The sequence below is a fragment of the Hyalella azteca genome, unplaced genomic scaffold, assembly GCF_000764305.2.
Source record: "Hyalella azteca isolate HAZT.00-mixed unplaced genomic scaffold, Hazt_2.0.2 contig3834, whole genome shotgun sequence".
Taxonomy (NCBI): domain Eukaryota; kingdom Metazoa; phylum Arthropoda; class Malacostraca; order Amphipoda; family Hyalellidae; genus Hyalella; species Hyalella azteca.
Window position 1 is genome coordinate 30,860 of NW_025934068.1, and position 21,570 is coordinate 52,429.

At 41.1% G+C, this 21,570-nt stretch overlaps 1 protein-coding gene across 1 annotated transcript; it reads right to left on the reverse strand.

Moving 5' to 3' along the window:
* Positions 1 to 9,915: 9,915 nt before the first annotated feature.
* On the reverse strand, positions 9,916 to 21,447 carry LOC108668131 (minor histocompatibility antigen H13). The gene is made up of 8 exons (XM_018155286.2): positions 21,153 to 21,447; positions 18,104 to 18,202; positions 16,180 to 16,262; positions 15,193 to 15,391; positions 14,561 to 14,744; positions 13,270 to 13,390; positions 11,618 to 11,806; positions 9,916 to 10,739 (listed from the first exon to the last, which is right to left on the reverse strand). Exons 1-8 carry the CDS (start codon positions 21,345 to 21,347, stop codon positions 10,622 to 10,624), a joined length of 1,188 nt encoding a protein of 395 aa, XP_018010775.1. The 5' UTR covers positions 21,348 to 21,447; the 3' UTR covers positions 9,916 to 10,621.
* Between the last annotated feature and the right edge of the window lie 123 nt (positions 21,448 to 21,570).

Below are 21,570 nucleotides of genomic sequence, written 5' to 3' on the forward strand. Positions count from 1 at the left end.
GGTAATTGTAAGCTACAATAACTGTAAATGGAGGGTAATTGTAACCTACAATAACTGTAAATGGAGGGTAATTGTAACCTACAATAACTGTAAATGGAGGGTAATTGTAACCTACAATAACTGTAAATGGAGGATAATTGTAACTTACAATAACTGTAAATGGAGGGCAATTGTAAACAATAACCGAGCTTGATATAGCAAGCGAGCAACAGCAATAAACAGGCAGCTGCAATTATACAGCTGCTGGGTCATGACAGCAGCTGTAACTGGCAGAGACAACTGCTGCGGGACAGCAGCTTGATGGGGGAAACCAATTGGAAACAATAGGGGAAACAATGGCGATACACAATAGGGGAAACAATGGCGGAAAAAATAGAGGAAACAATGGCGAGACATAATAGGGGAAATAATGGCGAGATACAATAGGGTAACAATGGCGAATCACAATGGGGGAAATAATGGCGGACACAATATGGGAAACAATGGCGAGACACAATACGGGAAACAATGGCGAGACACAATAGGGGAAACAATGGTGAGACACAATAGGGGAAACAATGGTGAGACACAATAGGGGAAACAAAGGCGAGACACAATAGGGAAAACAAAGGCGAGACACAATAGGGGAAATAATGGCGAGATACAATAGGGGAAACAAAGACGAGACACAATAGGGGAAACAAAGGCGAGACACAATAGGGGAAACAATGGTGAGACACAATAGAGGAAACAATAGCGAGACACAATAGGGGAAAAAATGGCGAGACACAATAGGGGAAATAATGGCGAGACACAATAGGGGAAATAATGGCGAGACACAATAGAGGAAACAATGGCGAGACACAATAGGGGAAACAATGGTGAGACACAATAGGGGAAACAATGGTGAGACACAATAGAGGAAACAATGGCGAGACACAATAGAGGAAACAATAGCGAGACACAATAGGGGAAACAATGGCGAGACACAATAGGGGAAATAATGGCGAGACACAATAGAGGAAACAATGGCGAGACACAATAGGGGAAACAATACCGAGACAAAATAGGGGAAACAATAGCGAGACACAATAGGGGAAACAATGGAGAGACAAAATAGGGGAAACAATGGCGGGACACAATAGGGGAAACAATGGCGGGAAACAATAGGGGAAACAATGGCGATAGGGAATAGTAGGGGAAAAATAATACGGAAAAGAATATCTCCTCATCATAGATAATAGAAAAAGGGAAGTGGGGAAGGAGTGGAAAGAGAGAAAGCAGGGAGAATTGGGGAGGAGTGGAGTGAGTAAAAGAGGGTAGGTGGGAGATGACTGGAAGTTAGGGAGGAGGGGAATTGGGTGAGGAAGGGAAAGTGGGCGAAAAGGGGAGGGTTAAGGGGAGGAGAGGGAAATGGGGAGGAGGGGAAGAGAGGAAGAGGGAAGCTGTGCCACGTTTGGGTTGAAGTTTAATTAGCCGCGCGCGGCACAACTCGCAGCGAGGACGATTTTTGACACTTGGGGAAACGGGAAACTTGGGGCACAGTGAGGGGAACAATGCAGTGTGCAGTGACGCAGTGAGGGGAACAATGCAGTGCGCAGTGACGCAGTGAGGGGAACAATGCAGTGCGCAGTGACGCAGTGAGGGGAACAATGCAGTGCGCGGTGACGCAGTGAGGGGAACAATGCAGTGCGCGGTGACGCAGTGAGGGGAACAATGCAGTGCGCGGTGACGCAGTGAGGGGAACAATGCAGTGCGCGGTGACGCAGTGAGGGGAACAATGCAGTGCGCGGTGACGCAGTGAGGGGAACAATGCAGTGCGCGGTGACGCAGTGAGGGGAACAATGCAGTGCGCGGTGACGCAGTGAGGGGAACAATGCAGTGCGCGGTGACGCAGTGAGGGGAACAATGCAGTGCGCGGTGACGCAGTGAGGGGAACAATGCAGTGCGCGGTGACGCAGTGAGGGGAACAATGCAGTGCGCGGTGACGCAGTGAGGGGAACAATGCAGTGCGCGGTGACGCAGTGAGGGGAACAATGCAGTGCGCGGTGACGCAGTGAGGGGAACAATGCAGTGCGCGGTGACGCAGTGAGGGGAACAATGCAGTGCGCGGTGACGCAGTGAGGGGAACAATGCAGTGCGCGGTGANGCTGCTGCACGGCCTAATATCGCGCTGCTGCACGGCCTAATATCGCGCTGCTGCACGGCCTAATATCGCGCTGCTGCACGGCCTAATATCCTGCTGCTGCACGGCCTAATATCCTGCTGCTGCACGGCCTAACATCGCGCTGCTGCGCGGCCTAATATCCTGCTGCTGCACGGCCTAATATCCTGCTGCTGCACGGCCCAATATCCTACTGCTGCACGGCCTAATATCCTGCTGCTGCACGGCCTAACAAAACTATGCAGCAATTCTCAATCACGCAAAATTCATCACTGCATTGTGTGGAAACCATGCAGTGCGCAGTGAAACAATGAGAAGGTACGCAGAGAAATAAAAAATACAGTTCCGGTGGTTGTCACTGCACTCTTTGTTTCCCCTTCCATCTCAGGGGATTTATCTCACTTCCCCTCACCATTTTTATCAATCGCGTCGCGCTTCCCTCGGGTTTTCCCTCTCGCCTTTTGTCCCTCAACCGAGGAATTCAGATCTGGAATATACAGGAAAACGTGAGCGTTTCCTTGTATTTTTTATTGTGTGGGAGCATCTTTGATGCATTTTTTTTTGCAAAATCATCAAAATTTTGCAAAGCATCAAAATTGTTTCTTTGATGCACTTTTTAGCGCATTTTCTCACTTATGAAAAAAAGGCGCTAATCAAAATTTTTTCTTTGATTTTCTCACCTATGGAAAAAAGGCGCTATTGTGCTCGTCATGTCCGTCTGTCCGTCCGTGACTGCACGTCACGGACGAGAAAATGCGCTCTCTGTCACTCACTGCAGTGAGTACTGATCTAATTTTTTTTCATTGTGCGAGTCATCCTGACTCATTGTTCCCGGTAACAGATCGCATCAGTGCAACATACAAAAATTTGTCACCTTTGGGACAATATATCATATTTAATTTTTTGAGTGCAGTAGCTAAATTTGGATGAACAAACAGGCCAGTAACGGGACTGTAGTGCCAGTAACAGGACTGTAGTGCCAGTACTGAGTAGCATGCACTATTTTCCCCTTTCTTCCTTTCCCTCCCTTTTCTCCCCCTCCCCCTTCATCCCCCTCCTCCCTCTCCCCCTCCCCCATTAATCCAGTTTCGATGGTGGCTGGCGCCTTTTTTTTCTTTCTGGACACAAATTGTCAATTCCTCTCATCCTCCATCTTCCCCTTCCTCCCCAACTTCCCCAAGAAGCCTCTCCTCTCTTTCTTCCCCCCCCCCACCTTCCTCATGACGTCATCCCCAAAGTGGGGGAAACTTGAGCCATTAAGCGGAAGTGAACGTTATGGATCACGACTCCTGGTGGGGGAGTTCATTAGGGGGAGGGGGGCAGCGGCTCCTGGTGGGGGAGTTCATTAGGGGGAGGGGGGGCAGCGGCTCCTGATGGGGGAGTTTATAGGGGGAGGGCCAAACGAGCTAAAGTGGGTAGAAAAATTTTGTTCAATATGTTTTTTGACATGCCTTCAAATAAAAAATAATATTGAACAATAATAACAATTAATACTGTCTTCACATTAACAGATATGCAACATGTTTCAATCCCCAATAAATTTGGTATTATGCAATACAGCCCTCCTGTACTATTTGGTATTATGCAATACAGCCGTCCTGTAACTTATTCATTGGAATTCTGCCCCACAATGCAGGAAGCGACCACAATGTGGCTGTAGTGTCGCCTCTGTTTCGGTTTCCGTAGGGATCTCTCCTCCACATCCCCACATCTCCTCCTCCACATCCCCACATCCCCATCCACATCCCCTCCTCCGTAGCCTGGCTGGGTTCAGCCTCACGAGGAACTACAATCAGAGAAATGAATGAGTCAAAGTGGACGTAACAGGGATACGCCATTTGACCGAGTCAAAACTTGTCTGTAGGACCAAAGTAAGGACATAAAAGTGTCCTACAACGTTTCACTCACTTCACTATTTGTGCTATGTTTCCCAAATTGCTCAGAGTTCACAACACAATCCAGATGTAAGGTGCGTAATCAGTGGAAATGCGTCATGAAATACCAGCCGAAGTGCGCAATGAAATACTAGTAGAAGTAAGCAATGAAATACCAGCTGAAGTACGCAATGAAATACCAGCCGAAGTGCGTAATGACATTATCAGTTCCAATACTTAAAAGATTTGACGATAAAAATATCCTTTGCTTTAGAAACACAATAGGCGTATCATAATGAAAGTCACCGAAATTCCTAGCCCCATGCGGGATTTATATTCTCTATTTCTTGATGTTGAAATACGCCGATGTTATAGCTTAGAAAGTCAATTGATGTTTTGCTTGACACGACCTAAAAAAACACGACTTTCGCTCCCTATAGCGCTCCCGTATTGGCCAAGTTTGCAGCGAAACAAAGGGCGAATTTTAAGGAAGCTTTTTCTCATGCTCGTTAAGCAAGAGTCAGACAACGAAACTAAACACTTCGAAGAGTGCTGAACACGGTTCTTCTAAATTCATCATTTGACTTTGACAATTGAAAATGATTGAAAATTGAGACTTCGAGAAAATATGACGATTGGTAATGCACTAACGGCTTGAAAGGAAACCTTAACTAAATTATCTTCCGTTTTACTTTCACTGATCAAATGATAATGGTTCATTTTCTGCATATATAGTAAGCGCAAGTTCGTACTTATTATGTCATTGCTTCGATGGAACTCACTTTAACATCATCTTTGCTCGATCCCTCGTACAAATGTCCTGATATATACTGACGGAGAATGTCCCTGATAGCTCCGAGTATGAACATCTTCAAAAAAGGACTATAGACGAAGCTATGCAGGAGCATATGTTCAGTCTTAAAATGCCTAGCAAATTACGGACCAGGCAATAAGTCCAGACGAAGCTATGCAGGAGCATATNAATCGTCAGCTATGGAAAGATCGGGTTCCAAAGGCCGGATCCCTTGTGAATCAAGTCACGAAAAATTCAAGAATCGGCAACAGGCCATGGGCCTATTTCTTCAGTGCCGACACTTCTATTCTATATATATAAGAGCCATTATAGCTATTGCCTTCCTTTTGAAGTTCATTCAACCTGTGCAATCTGAAGTTTTGTATTCAGACAGAATAGTTTTCAATCGTGAATAAATTGACGAGTGTCTTCTACTCAATAATTCGGTCAATTTTAATTTAACTGTTAAAAATCGGGAACCTCTTAACCCTGAAATTAAGGATTTCAATATTACACAGAGGTCGTTCAGAAAGAGCAACATGTTCAATAAAAAAACTATTGCCAGTTTATTCAATTCAGTGACTTAGGCGCGCGAGTGTCGTCCTCCTAATTGCGGTAATTACAAATTAATTCAAAATAAAAAATAAAAGTATGTAATACAGCGCGCGCACCAATGAATAATATTGATAATTAGGTTGAGCAGACACCTCATCACACGAGACATTTCCTCACTCTAGCAATCCACCATAAATTTCATCATTAAATAAAGTGTCTATGGCAAACTTGAGTACATGTAGGTTGGGTTTGATAAATAAATAAATGATAAAATGACCCGATGATGTAACGTCTCCTCCATGATGTCAGAGAACCGATAAAATAATCAGCGGCCAGCGAACGAGTAGCAATCGATGCTACAATCGCACCCGCGATAACAACATAATTTATTCTGAAGACGTTATAGTATATATAGAGTTCCAACGCTGTCCTAACTCTACCGCCTGTCACGGTCGACAGCAGGTTGAAGATTGGCAGGTTGAAGATTGACAGGTTGAAGATTGACAGGTTGAAGATTGACAGGTTGAAGATTGACAGGTTGAAGATTGACAGGTTGAAGATTGACAGGTTGAAGATTGACAGTGTCAGCGAACGTCGGTTCGAAATATTATTTAAGGGTGGTATACAAACAAAGTCCAGAAGACGGGTCGCATTTATAAACTACGATAAATGTTACAGGCTAAAGATAGAAGTAATACGAGAAAGTCTAACGGATTGAATATAAGTGAACGGAGTGAATATAAGTGAATACAAATGAACTCGTGGGACAAGGTTCAGTCCTAAAGAGCTGACCTGCTCAGTGTGGGGGAATAGGGTCGAATTGAAGGTCGAATTGAAATTTTAAGTTGTCAAATTCACTAATAAAGCAAATGCGGTTGCCGCCTTGCGGCGTGACGCGTCGATGACGTCATCGCATTTAATGGAACAGTGCGGGACTTTACACTTCATCACTGAATCTTATGCCATTTTTTCATATTATATTAGGCCTGTTATGGAATCAATAAATAATTTTCTGTAAAAAGAAGACTTATTTACACTCGGCATTGCATTAGTTGAAGGAAATAGATTTTGTTGCTAAATTAGGACTAAAAATTTCATGCTACTGTCGAACTACTGTCTAATAACTTCTGACAAGTACTCACTAGGAAGGTGTTTCAAGACGTCTTCTCTTGGCAGGTATGTCAAAACGTTTCCACTTGGCAGGCGTGTCAAAACGTTTCCACTTGGCACGTGTGTCAAAAGATTTCGATTTAAGAGAATCAATATATATTACTGAACCATCTATCACTTTAAAACAATATTCTTACAGGAAAATATGCACGACACTAATGATAAATCAGATGCACTTATGATAATTAATGATAATTGTTAAACACAAAAATGGTAATTAACGACACTAATGATAATTATTGATTACTGAAGCTGCATCGCTACTCCCAACTGCGTGAAATATTGCAGCGAAGTACGCGGTCCGTGATCCGCACTGCCGCGGCGTCCGGTAAATACAGGCTACAAACTACACGCACACGTCACACGCATACAGCACGCTAGTGTGTTTACACATCTGTACTTGACAGGTGTGCCGAGATATTTCAACTTGGCAGGTGTGTCAAGACATCTCAGTTGGCATGTTTGTCACGACATCTCCGCTTGGCAAGTCTGTCAAGACATCTCCACTTAGAATAGAATAGAAGTGTCGGCGTTGAAGAAACAGTCCCATGGCCTGTTGCCGATTCTTGAACTTTTCGTGACTTAATTCCACAAGGGATCCGGCCTCTGGAACCCGATCTTTCCATAACTGACGATTGATTGAGATAGACTTATTGCAAGTCCGTCTCAATCTGCTTATTGCTGCTGGACTTATTAATTGCAAGGCTCTTGGCATGTTTGCCCAGTTTGTCACCAATAACGTAACTGCTGCGGTGAACTCATTCATTAACAAAATAAAACTATTAATTATTTCAATGGTCGTAGTTCATGTGTTGAAAGTAAAATGTTGAAACGTCGAGAATTTTTGACGTTGCATCAGTTTTCTTAGATCAAGATTACCGTGAGGCGTAGAAGTGATATAAAGCAAAATTAAAAAGTAATGCACAAAGTGTGACGTCGTTGTACTGAAAATGGTATAGCGGATAGGAGGAACAAAAGAACGTTTGTGAAATTAGGAAAAAGGGGAAATGTGAGAAAGAATAAGGGTAGCAGAAGTAATGAGAGAAAAGAAAATGGATAACACGAAGTTGAAAATTATGCAATAATAATAAAATCGTTTCAGCATTTGTAAGGGCGTAGGCCTTTTGCCGATTATTAACATCGTGGAACATTCACAGCTTGTTGCGGATCTTGAACACGCAAGTTACTGTTTAAATTTTGCCGTGCATAATCGCCCGGCCTCCTTGCCGATTCAGCCCAGAAACTATCGCAGGTAGCTGGGACCAAACTCGCACCTCTCTGCTCCAATCCTAGTCCTCTGAACTGTACCCACCGGGCCCCCTTGGTAGTAACATAGGAGGTGATTGTGATGCTAAACTCTTGGTTGGTGATGAGCCTCGGCAGTAAGTGGGTGGCTCAGTGGTTACAGTTCAGAGTACCAAGATTGCATCAGAGAGGCGCGGGTTCGATCCCAGCTCTGTGCGCCAGTTTCTGGTCAGAATCGGCAAGGAGGCCGGGCGGTTAAGCACTGTAGAATTGTAGCAGCGAGTTGACGTTCGAGACCGCAACAAGCTGTGAATATTCTGCGATGTTAAGAATCGGCGACAGGCTTACGGCCTACTAAACGCTAAAACCGCTATTATTATAAGTGCACTGCGTAAAGGTAATAAGGTGGTGGATGGGTTAGAGGAGGAAGCATGCAGCCAGTAACCTACTTACGGTGGCCTGCCTGCAGTCAATAAGCTGCTATTTGTCTCCACTATCATCACATCATTTCCTTCATCACTATCCCTCCTGGTTTATAATCACACATCATATCCTCATCCCAATCCATTCTGGTCTCCATCATCACACATCACTTCTTCATCACCATCATTCCTGGTCTCCATCATCACACGTCATTTCTCCATCACCACCCTCCTGGTCTCTTTCATCACACATCATTTTATCACCATCCCTCCTGGTCTCTATCATCACACATCATTTTATCACCATCCCTCCTGGTCTCTATCATCACACATCATTTTATCACCATCCCTCCTGGTCTCCATCATCACACATCATTTCTTCATCACCATCCATCCTGGTCTCCTTCATCACACATCATTTCTTCATCACCATCACACATCATTTCTTCATCACCATCCCTCCTGGTCTCCATCATCACCATCACACATCATTTCCCCCATCACCATCCCCACACTCCCCCTCCCTCGAGCCGTTATTAAAGAACAGAATAACGTTGTTCTCGGCGCCGCCTCGCGTCTAATATGTAAATTATTTAATGAATGCATAATTAAACTTCGCGTTGTTTACGCAAAACTCCTCGCCCTGGCCGGCCAAAAGACGCCGAATATTTTTCGCTTTTTCGCGTAATTCAGAAATTATTGTAATGAAAGATGGGGAAAGGTGCCGAGGGCTGGCGCGTAATGAGGGGAGGTTATTACGAGGGGAAACCCTCGGTTACTGAACTCTTTGTTATGCCACGTTATACATTAACACGTTCGGTGCGATCACGTCACTTAAGTCCTAAGCGCAGCCAACACATAGTTTTTGTTTTCAAAACTTTGTTTCCACTAATAAAATAAATTATTATTTAAATAAATAAGTAAATCGCAGGTAAAGTGGCGCTGCTCGCGAGGTTATATTTGTACTATTTTCCGTAACAGAAAATTGCGTCAAAAATAGCCGAAAGTGAAAAATTAATTTCTTTTCCTAAACAAATATTTCAGGACATTTTAATTCTTTGAAACGATATTGTGGATAATAGTTCATTTCTTCATCACCAATTTATATAAATTTACAGAGTCAGGCTCCAGACATACGAGCTAAAGTAAAATAAATTTATTTCTTCCAATAACTGAGGGCCCCACAGCTCCTCTGATTGACGGGCGTTTATACGGAAAATGTTCAAAGATTAGAATAGTAAACCATTAAAAAATAAAGATAAAACAAACTACCCCACTCCTTAATTAATTCTGGTACAAATGATACTAGGTTTTCTCGACGCTCTTGCGCCAAATCAGTAACATGATCGGGAAACCATAAATGGTCTGAAGGAAGTATAATAAATTAACTGGAATAGAATTTTTGCAATGACATGGAAAGGGAGAAAGAAGGGAAAGTTTAACAGCAACCAAGAGGGGAAAGTTAAACAGCAACGAAGAAGCAAAAGTTGAGCATCAACGAAAAAAAATATTAGCTAATTCTGTCAGGTTTTACAAGAGGAATTATCAATGATAGAAACAGTCAACACAAGCCAGATGTTTCATCAATTGAACAATGAACAACAAAAGAAATTTATTTATTTCTTGAGTAGTTAACCTGGCATTACTAATTTCGTTATTTATTATAATTTCACTATGAGATATTTGTGGAGGAGGGGAAATAAAAATAGCGCGGCATATCAGGCACAAACGAGCCGACATTTAATATAAAGATACATTTTACAAATAAATTTCTTTCTATTGCAATTCATTTGCTCCCGTCTAACTGATTTTCTACCGCCGTGTTAAACATAATTCTAAGAAATCATGAATGAATTTCATTCAAAACAACAACCAATAATGAATGGAAGACCTGAAGAATGAGCAAAATATGATGTTCAACGGTAATTTAATTACATTACTAGAACAGAGAATAACTACATAAAAACAATAATAAGTACGCAACATTTAATACTTCGTATCGTGACGACTCGAAACCAGGTATAGTATTTTGATAGAAACTATGAACATTATTTGCTTCCATAGTACAGAATATTGAACGCCAAATATCTAATTGAGATAAAGTATTCATCATATAAATATACCAGGACATAATACTAGTATTGAAACTGGTACAGGTACCGGTACACAATACTGGTACAGGTACCGGTACACAATAGTGGTACAGGTACCGGTACACATTACCGATACAGGTACCGGTACACAATACAGGTACAGGTACCGGTACACAATACTGGTACAGGTACCGGTACAAAATACTGGTACAGGTACCGGTACACAATACTGGTACAGGTACCGGTACACAACACTGGTACAGGTACCGGTACACAACACTGGTACAGGTACCGGTACACAACACAGGTTCACAACACATCACAGATTATTTCTCCTTGCGGGCCTCGGCTCTGGTGACGCGTCTCGGGACGTCGTCCCCGTCGTCCTCCTCCTCCCCGGCGGGGGGAGGCGCCACGTCCACCTCCGTGGGGGAGTCTTCGTACCTGTGGGGGAGTGGGGGAGTTAATACAGAATAATGATTGGTTCATGAGCGGACCATGAGTAGTAGTCCATAGCCGCCATTACAGCTCACGTAGCGGCCAAAGTACACGTAGCGGCCTGAGTACACGTGGCAGCCTAAGTACGCGTAGCGGCCTAAGTACACGTGGCGGCCTAAGCACACGTAGCGGCAGACTTCTCATCAGTAATTGGTGGGTTTAAATTGAAAAACTGTTAGTAATTGGCTGTCGCAGTTACGAACTTGTAACTATTCTTGATAGTGTTTCTTGCAGCAGCAAATTTCCAGCCCCCCTGACTGCAAAGCACTCTTTTTAGCGCATTTTCTCATTTATGGAAAAAATACACTATTGCGCTCGCCATGTCCGTCTGTCCGTCCGTCCGTGACCTCAAGTTTTAGTCGACGAGAAAATGCGCTCTCTGTCACTCACTGCAGTGAGTACTGAGTTATATTTTTTTTTATTCTTCGAGACTTTAACCCTTCGCCGCCTGACATGAGTAACCGGAGCAATATTGTCACGCGCCTACTTCCCCAAAAGGTTACGTTCTAGTGAGCGCACAATGACTTGCACTGATGGTTGCCGCCACGTACGGCAACTTTAAAATGTTCTCTGTTGCGTACAAACGTCCTCAGGTTGCTACACTCAATAGTTTACGTATAATTCAAGTTGAAAGTTATGTTCCTGCGAGAGTGACATACGGCGGTAGAGGATTAAATTGATGATGCAGCTGGTCTCCAGAATGTTTTCTATGAGGATATTGTGGATTTATATGGCACATTCTTTGATTTTAAATTATTGACAAAAACTGTTAAATGGAATGCTAGAAATATTAAATTGAAGGCTAATAGACGAGGGCACCTTACCTGACGAGGGTGCTGAAGTCACCCTTGAGGGCAGCGAGGGCCGTGGGCACGCCCAGGCACGCGGGCACGAGGTAGAGAAGGGCGGGCTGCGCGTGCTTGTACACGTGCATCACCAGGATCGTGGCCAGCAGCCCGACGAGGTACGCGCCGAACGTCGCCGTGAAGTACGTGTAGCTACCGCGCTTCAGACTGCAATAAATCGTATACATCGTATTATTCGATATATTTTATTATAAACAATAAGAATTAATAAAGATACATTACAATCGCGGTGTATACATATTATATTATTAGCTATCGGCCCGTAACTGATCGTCGCCTTGAAGTACGTATAGCTACCTTGCATCAGACTGCAATACATTATTATGGATTACATCGAGTTGTAAACAAAACGGAATATTAAAGATACATTACATACATGCATACATCTTGTATTAATAGATCTCGACCCGTAACCGATGATAATATGTGACGAAAGTACATGTAGCTACTTCGCTTCAGACTGCAATAAATCGTATATATCGTATTATGTATGTAGTATTATTATGACTCACATTCAGTTTATAAACAATAAGAACTGATAGAGATACATTACAATCGCGATGCATACATATTATATTAATAGATCTTGACCTGGAACTGATGATAATATGTGATGAACGAGCCGTAAAATACGTGTGCCTGTACTTGTAGTAGGCGCTCTAGCGCTTAGATACTAAAGGAAGCACCAAATTAACTAAGCACAGAATAAAAATAAAATAATAATCAGAAAATTGAGCACAAAATTAAGAGGAGCAAGATTGTGAGCCTTGTACCTTTACTGTTCCTGGTTGTTACTTGTCACGTACATCTAAAACAAATACGTGCCAATAATGCCAGGGCTTTCAATTATTTTAAGCAAAGGCCAGCTAGTATCACATGCCGTGGAATGATTTTATGAAGAAACAACATATCAATTGCACATAATCTACAGTATCAGCACATTATCTATTTTATATGTACATCATCTACTGCATCGGCACATCATCTAAAGTATCCGCAAATCGTTTACTGCATCACCCCATCATCGCCCCACGATTACACCACCATCACCCCGTCATCACCACACTACTTTACAATCACCCAGTCATCGTCACCATATTACAATGATTCCGTAATCACCACCACACCACTATAGTCACCCCGCCATCACCACACCATAACCCCATCATTACCCCACCATCACCCCGTCATCATCACACCACCATCACCCCGTCATCACCACACTATTACACCATCACCTCATCATTACACCATCACCTCATCATCACCACACCATCACCCCAACCATCACCCCGTCATCACACAACCATCACCCCGTCATCACCCCGTCATCACACCACCATCACCCCGTCATCACACCACCATAACCCCGTCATCACCCCGTCATCACACCACCATCACCCCGTCATCACCACACCATCACCCCATCATCACCCCGTCATCACCACACCATCACCACACCATCACCCCGTCATCACACCACCATCATCCCGTCATCACACAACCATCACCCCGTCATCACACCACCATCACCCCGTCATCACCACACCATCACCCCATCATCACCCCGCCATCACCACACCATAACCCCATCATCACACCATCATCACCTCTTATCAAATCTGAGGAGGAGGGCGATGAAGATGCCGGGGATGACGATGTCGCCGAGGCCGAGCATCGCGAAGTTCGAAGCAGAGAAGCCCTTCTCCAGCAGGTCTTGGGGGAACACCACTGCGGGGTAATGGGGGTTACTGGTCGGGGAACACCACTGCGGGTAACGGGGGTTACTGGCGTTACTGGTCGGGGAACACCACTGCGGGGTAACGGGGGTTACTGGTGGGGGAACACCACTGCCGGGTACGGGGGTTACTGGCGTTACTGGTCGGGGAACACCACTGCGGGTAACGGGGGTTACTGGTCGGGGAACACCACTGCGGGTAACGGGGGTTACTGGCGCTGCTGGTCGGGGAACACAACTGCGGGGTAACGGGTGTTACTGACTGGTGTACATGTCATTTATTAATCATGTTTCATATACATGAAATTATGCTCCATAGAACAAGATAAGCACTCTCGTCCTTCACTAGAAACTGAAGTTTGAATTATGCCTAAAAAATTTCATTTCGTTACAAGTGGCAGTCGTTCCATCGTTTATCAATCGACGTTTGTTACGATTCCAGGAATCGAAAATTCACTACAAACTGCACACAATTTAATTATGAAAGTGAAAACTATTAAAGCAACTACATAATTATATAATACACTGAATAAGCACAATTATCCGTAAGTAGCGTTATAATTAAACTAAAAGCACAAACGGGATACTAATATCCAGGTTCAGTTCTTAGGCAAGGCTAGGGAATCGCATTATTCCTAAGAAAAAAAAGGTTAGGCCTCGTTTTAACTTTTTAAGCCAGCAATAATTTCGTGTGTGGAGGAAATAATATGTTATTATAGTGGGTGTGAGGCAGATGCAGGTCTAGCAATGACATGAAATTAATGCAGGGGCAGAGTTCAGATCTTAATTTGTATTGACACAAGGAATGAGGTTAGGATTACGAGAACAGAGACGGCCAGCACACAACGATCAATATCTGCAGACAAGAAAATCTTGTGGCCAATAATTATAATTAACACGTCTGACGAGGCAGCAAAAGCTAGGACTGGTGGTATCTAAAACGCACGCTACTGAGGTTGCTGGGGCCTTAAATTCGCGCCACTGGGGTCGCTGGGGTTCAAAACGCTCGCCACTGAGGTTGGCTGGGCCCAATACGCACGCCACTGGCATTTGTGAGGCCCAAAACGCTCGCCACTGAGGTTGGCTGGGCCCAAAACGCACGCCACTGGCATTTGTGAGGCCCAAAACGCTCGCCACTGAGGTTGGCTGGGCCCAAAACTGACACTTAATTGGGGCCTCGAAGCTCCTGGCGACGGTGACCATGACGTTGGTGCCGAACACCCAGAAGATGTCGTAGACGAAGAGCCCAGCCAACAGCAGCGCGCCTGTCGTCACGCTGTTCAGGGAGAGCAGCTCGATACCGTTCACTGCAAACGCCAGACCGAGCAGGTTGTTGGCCACCCAGTGCTGTAAATTATAATAAATGTGGCGTAATAATTGTTATAATATTCGAAATATACATCCATGGAAGGTAGGATAACTTAATTGTAGCATACACCTACAGCTGCATGCAGATCACACATTACAATCAGGGTATTCAACTTAAGTCAATATAAAGACTCACAATTTACAATGTTTATCTTTTGTCATCAACGCCATTTATGGTGCCAAAAGGTCAAGTATGAGAGTTACCGTCAGTTGAAAGAAGATGCACTAGTGAATAGATTAGTTGTCATCAACGCCATTTGAATCAAATAGTTTAATTTATAGCCCGGTACCAAATTGTGAGATAACAAGAGTTATCCTTAGATAACAACACTGTGGCACGCACCTTTTTGATGATGTACCAGTAACAGTTGTAGTCTAATTCAAGGTAACAAGAGTTACCCTTAGAAAAGAACGCTGTGTCACGCACCTTCTTGATGATGTACCACAGCCCAATGAGGGAACATAGAGCCACGCATACGCAGTCGTGGGTCGAGAACGCAAGGTTCAACAGCTTCTCCTGCCCCTCTGTCTTGTCTTGCTTCTTAGAGGGAGGGGAAGTGCACGTCATGACGAGGGTGTACGTGTGGAAGGGTACGATGGAGGGTACCAAGCTCGTCACAAATGGACTGCACGTACATAAATAAAAGTCGTTAGTTAATTACTGGTCACAAATGGACTGCATGTACATAAATAAAACACTGGTCACAAAGGGACTGTATGTGACATGCTACTGGTCACAAATGGACTGCACGTACATAAATAAAACAGTCATTAATATTGAAGAACTGCTAAAGCGACAGAGAAGTTAATTACTGGTCACAAATGGACTGCATGTACATAAATAAAAGTCGTTAAAATTGAAGAACTGATGAAACAAGGGAGATGTTAATTATACTGGTCACAAATGGACTGCATGTACATAAATAAAACACTGGTCACAAATGGACTGCAAATACATAAATAAAACAGTCGTTAATATAGAAGAACTGGTGCAGCTGACAATGGTGAATGAAGTACATGACAAAGGGATCATGCAAGCAAGATTGAGCTTGTGAATATATTAGAAAATTCATGATGAAATTAAATGCACATGAAAAGGAGCAATGCATTTTATTTATGGTATTTCATTTTTTTATAAATAAACCTCACTGATAGTGAGGTTTATTGAACCTCACTACTTGAGCCTCACTAATGTGAGAAAAAAGCTTTGGCAATCAATCACAAATGAAATACCGGTATGTTGAAAAATCTGCACAGTTAAATAAATTGTGGATTTCAAGAGAATTACATCTTATTGTAACATTCAAGAATCATATTTCATTAAATTTTGTCTAGAATGCATGGTAATTCAAATATCACATAACGGCTAATCTAATAATAATAATAATACTTGAATAAATAATAATAATCTGACCTGAACACCTGAGTCATGGCGTAGATGCCGAGGAAGAAGAAGTAGGAGCTCAGCAACAAGTTGATGTACTCCTTTGAGAATATCTGGAACAGACACAAGGCATTATTGAAGCACCAATGCAACACACTAGACCAATTTAGGTGAGTTTGCATAGATGAAATCAAACAATTGGGCAAGTGGCTTTTGGCATGCTGTTGGCAGTGCTCAATAACTCTTTTACAACACTTCTCTTTAACTTCACTTCTTGTCTGTCTGTCTGTCTGCTACAAATCTTGTAATCGAAATTTAATACACTTCTACTTATCCTATCGATCTGAAATTTTGCCCACTTGTGTAAAGTTGGAGACAATGCATGAATCAAATGTCAAAATAAATGATTTTGGAAATTAATTTTTTTTTTCAATAGTAAAAAATTTAAAAAATAATTTTTCCAGCTACAAATCTTATAACTGATATTTGACACACTTTTACCTGTCTAATTGATCTGAAATTTTGCACACTTGTGTGAAGTCAGAGGCAATGCACGAATCAATTAACAGAATAAATAATTTTGAAAAAAAATTTATATATTAAAAAAATGTATATATATTAAAAAAATTGAAAAGGTAATGTTTTTAATTTTCGAAAATTAGATGAGAAATTCCTTGTACATCTGTAAGATTGGAGATACTGGATTCTTTGGAAGTGTTGTCTTTAAAAAGTAGTTTTTAAACGTATATTATTACACATCTGTTCATACATTTCCGAACATGATATTAAAAACTAATGTTATGGTGGTCATAAAAATGTCCAAGTCATAACATCCATTTAAAATAGAGACTATAAATTGAAAATTAAAATTTCATCATTTTATGGGAATCAGAGTTGACCAAGTTGGACTATTTTGGAAGGATTATCAAGTGAGAAGTAAATATGTGAAGACTGGTGTTACATAAACTCTCATTTTATACTATATTATAATGGCACTAGCCATGAGAGGAGACCATTTAACCCTCTACTGCTGTATGTCACTCTCCGGGAACATAAATTTCAGCTTAAATTATATGTAAACAATTGAGTGCAGCAACGTAAGGACGTTTGTATGCAACAGAGAACATTTTAAAGTTGTTGTACATGGTGCCAACCATCAGTGCAAGTCATTTGTGCTCACTTGCAACTCATCTTTTTTAGAAAGTAGATATGTGGCAATACCGGTATTGCTCCGGTTACTCATGTCAGGCAGAAGAAGGTTAAAAGGTTGAATAGCCTAATAATGATTTATGCAGGGAATATATCACTGAAGAAAATAATGACCAAGATTTAAAATTTTGTTTATGAACTGTTAGGCTACCATCTCAATGCATTGGCAACTAATAAAGGGAGCATTGGGACACCCCCAGACACTGCTCAACATTTTGGGGTGGCAAACAGGTAGAAATTAGAGGTCATGTGTTCTCAGCTTCACAAAGAATCATGTCCATGAGGTTTCAAATACACTTCAAAGTGTACACAACAAAATTCTAGAGTGCATGAAAATACAAGGCAAGATTGCAGCTCTCACACAATGGGTGCAGATGTATGACCAGAGTTGTGTCCTAATGGTTGATTCCATGTATAAGTAAAACATACCTATGCAATTCCAATATTAGCTTATTAACTTAGTACTTAAGACTTACTGAAAAATTATGAATGTCATAGATGTTAAATTTAATGATAAGTGTGGTTATCATATAACAAAAAAAGATGGCAGTTTTTCACTATAAAATTGTATTCTTTGTGACATATAAGACCATTAAATTTTGTTACTAATTTGGACAACAAACTAAACTAACCAAGGCAGAAAACATAAGTTGAAAGTAACAAAATTATAAAAGAATTAGAATTATAGTATCTAAACTGGCAAAGAGAATTAACAATGGAATTATTCAAGTAGGAAAAAACTCACCATGAATATTAGGTATAAGCCAAATAGTGCGCAGGAGGCAATGATGGGGAACATTGCTGCATCTTTGCTAGTGACGGTGTCCAATTTTTCTCCAGCAGCCTGAAAAAAAAATGTCATCAATGACATACAGTAATTATTTTCATGTTAAATATATTCAGTAATATTTAAATATCCTCTACAAGATAAAAATGCTTGTCTGATTTTCAAATGTTTGCACAAAAATAGCTAATATCTTGCACATCATTCAAGATTGTGTAGATCTATGTCTATTTAGGTAGCCTGGGTAATATATGAACATTTGTTAAGCACTACACTACCACTTAAATTGCAATGAATCTTGGCCACATGCCTACATCATTATGCATTTAATGATCCATCAATGACACATTAGTATGGCAATAGACTGAACTCAATGGTACCTTATCACAAGAATATAATAATTACAGAAATGAAATTGCTCATTGGACATAGAAAGAATTATCCATGGTCATGGTTAATTGATCTTTGATACAGAGGCTTTAGCTTAATATTACCAGCCAAAATCTTAAAATTTCAGACCTTTCATCATCATCATTCATCCATACAACTTTGAAAAATAATATTAAAAAAATAATACCTTTATTTTCCAAGATTGAAATAAACTTCAAACAGATTTCAAAAATGTTCAAGCACCATGGCATCATTCTCAGAACTAATTTAAATGTTGTCAGTTGCTAATATAGTTCAATATAACTCAAGAGCAATATCAGGGAACAAGGCCACCTTACAGATTTAATGTTTGCTATTGATAGAACGTGACTATATGGTCAGAACAATACTGTAGTGTATGGAATTGATAATAAGGGAATTAAGATGTCTCAAAATTGTTCTCTTGCAAAAGGAGTCTGTGCAATATCTGCAGTAATTGATCAGATTTATGTTGCCTTCACATGGCCTTTGCAGCCTACTGGCTCCAGAGAGCTTCTTTTGCACGAAAAATTTCTTAAGAACTTACATACATTTTCCTGATTGTGGGTCATGACTTGGAGAATAGATACTTTCCTCAAGGACCTTGCTGCTAAGTGTTAGTATGCATGTTCAAAATTTGTTATTTATCAAAATCAATGTTAAAATTTTACCATACAGATGGCAAAAAAAGATATGATCAATTGATCATTAAATATGCGCCCACTCTATGCATCTGTACCTAGACAGCCAGCACCCTTACCCTGGCTTATGATTCACACATCACAGTTTGCAACTTTGCATAATTGTATTTGTACACTTAGCTAAGTCAATTATGTTTGCTTCACTATTGTACAAGTAAAAGATCCCTTTAATTAATATACAAGATCTCTTTACTTTAATTAATGTTATAGATAAATTATTTCATAATACTTTAACACATAGTTACATTTCAAATAATAATCAAAAAGCAGACAAGTTTGTCTAGCCCATTAGAAACCTGGCAACAATGTCAATGGCCTATTTTTACCTGCAATTTTTCAAAATCACTATGAAATGATCTTTTTTTCTACCTGCAGCCCCAAAATAAGGGAGACTTTGTCTAATATTTCAAATTGAAGTAGGTAGGGTAAACGCGGTATATTCCGACATGACGGAATTACCTACGATGTCGCGGCGACATCGTAGGTAATTCCGTCACTTCTCTAGTTTTTCCTTTATATTAAGCTTTGTTTTAGTTCCATGCGTTCATTGATGGTTAAAATGGTGACGTCATACATTTGCGTGTCGAAATACTGCAAAAACACTAGGTCTTGGCCATCTAGCGGGAAAATATTGAGATCCAAAGAGAGACAATGCATGCCACGTGGTGAGATCATCGAAAAATGTGTCAAATTTGACAGTTGACATGGCTCTACCAAATAGTGAATAACTGTTTTTATAGGAAGAATATTATGGTTTGAGACTTTTAAATTCCTCTGTGAAAATATTAGGAATCCTTTAAGTATACTTGTATTCGCTGATTTCAAGTTGTAAATAGATTAATAGATGATTAAGTTGAGATGTTGGATTTCGACACATGAAAATTAATTCCGACACAACTTGAATTGGACACACACAGATCGTTCAAAGCTTTGTACAAAAATTGAAATTTGCTTAATTAAAAGCCTAATAGCTGTTAATTAAAACGTAATTAAGTAGTTTTCAATATTCGTTAGTGTTCTAATTCAAAGCCGTGTTATATCCCAATACAGCTCACACAGCAAACGGAATTCGAACACGTGGATGTCGGCAATACGTATCAGTTAAATTTGAAGCGCTGACGCAATATGACTCACCACGTGTCGGATGTTGCCACACAAAGTGACGGAATATAGGGATTTGGTAGGTTTCCATTCTAAAGGCTTTTTAATAAATATGGCAACATTTTGTGACGTTTTATCGTTGCTGACGCGTAGTGAAGTGTTTTGAGAGTCATGTGAAGGCAACAGAACTTACGTAACGCATACGTTTTTTTTATAGTTTTTCATTTCTCGATGCGTCCTTAAAGTGTCGGAATATACCGCATTTACCCTATAGAGTGCCGGTATATAGCTCCTATTGGAGGAAACTACTGTTAATGTAGGGCTTTTCCAATCTTGCACTTGCAGTACTGCTACAGCACAGATGAGATAGCCAATAACATAAGCATGGATTTGGATTTGGGGCGTGGTGACTGAATGGAAGAATGACATTTCAGAGTCAGGCCTTTGCAGCGGCCACCGGCACCGGCCATCAGCCACGCATCACATACCTATTCATTTGTGAGTAGAAAGGAGGAAGAAAGGGAAACTATAATTTATAAACAGCAAGGAGGGTGTGAAAGTTTGTTTTAGGTGTAAGATGAGAGCTAGGTGAAAGGAAATCAAGAGATTATTATTGTTATATTATTATTATATCATTATAGGAAATCAAGAGATTATTGACCTGCATTATTAGCAGGTCAAGATTGAGGGTACCCGTGTGATTTTTCGAAAAGTTGTGCTCACCACTCTTGCTTATCATACGGGTCATTGACCAACAACAAAATACTATATTAGGTACTGGTGTTTTTAAGCATACTCACCTTTTGTGCTGCTTGATAAGTAATACTTCTAAATGAACCGAAAAATATCGGCACTAAAGCCATGACTACTAAACTCCCATATGCTAGGGCGACCCCTTCTGGTGTAGCAGGCTCTTTGGTAGTAATATTCTGGGCAGTTTCCGTGACATTTTCCACGACAGTTTTCGTGATTTGTTCAACAATACTTTCACTCATGATAGCGGTCAACTCTCAGCGTCGCAACCACGACTCAGCTGAGAACAACTTGTAACTGCCGCAAAGATTGATGACGTCACACAGATGTCACAGTGTCAACATGCCAAAGAAAATCGTTTAATTAGTTTTTTATTAATTAGGTAGCCTAGTTTCTTGAATTTAAATAAACTATCGGGGAAAATAAATTTTCTTTTGTATTTAAAAAGTTAGCGCACTATTTTAG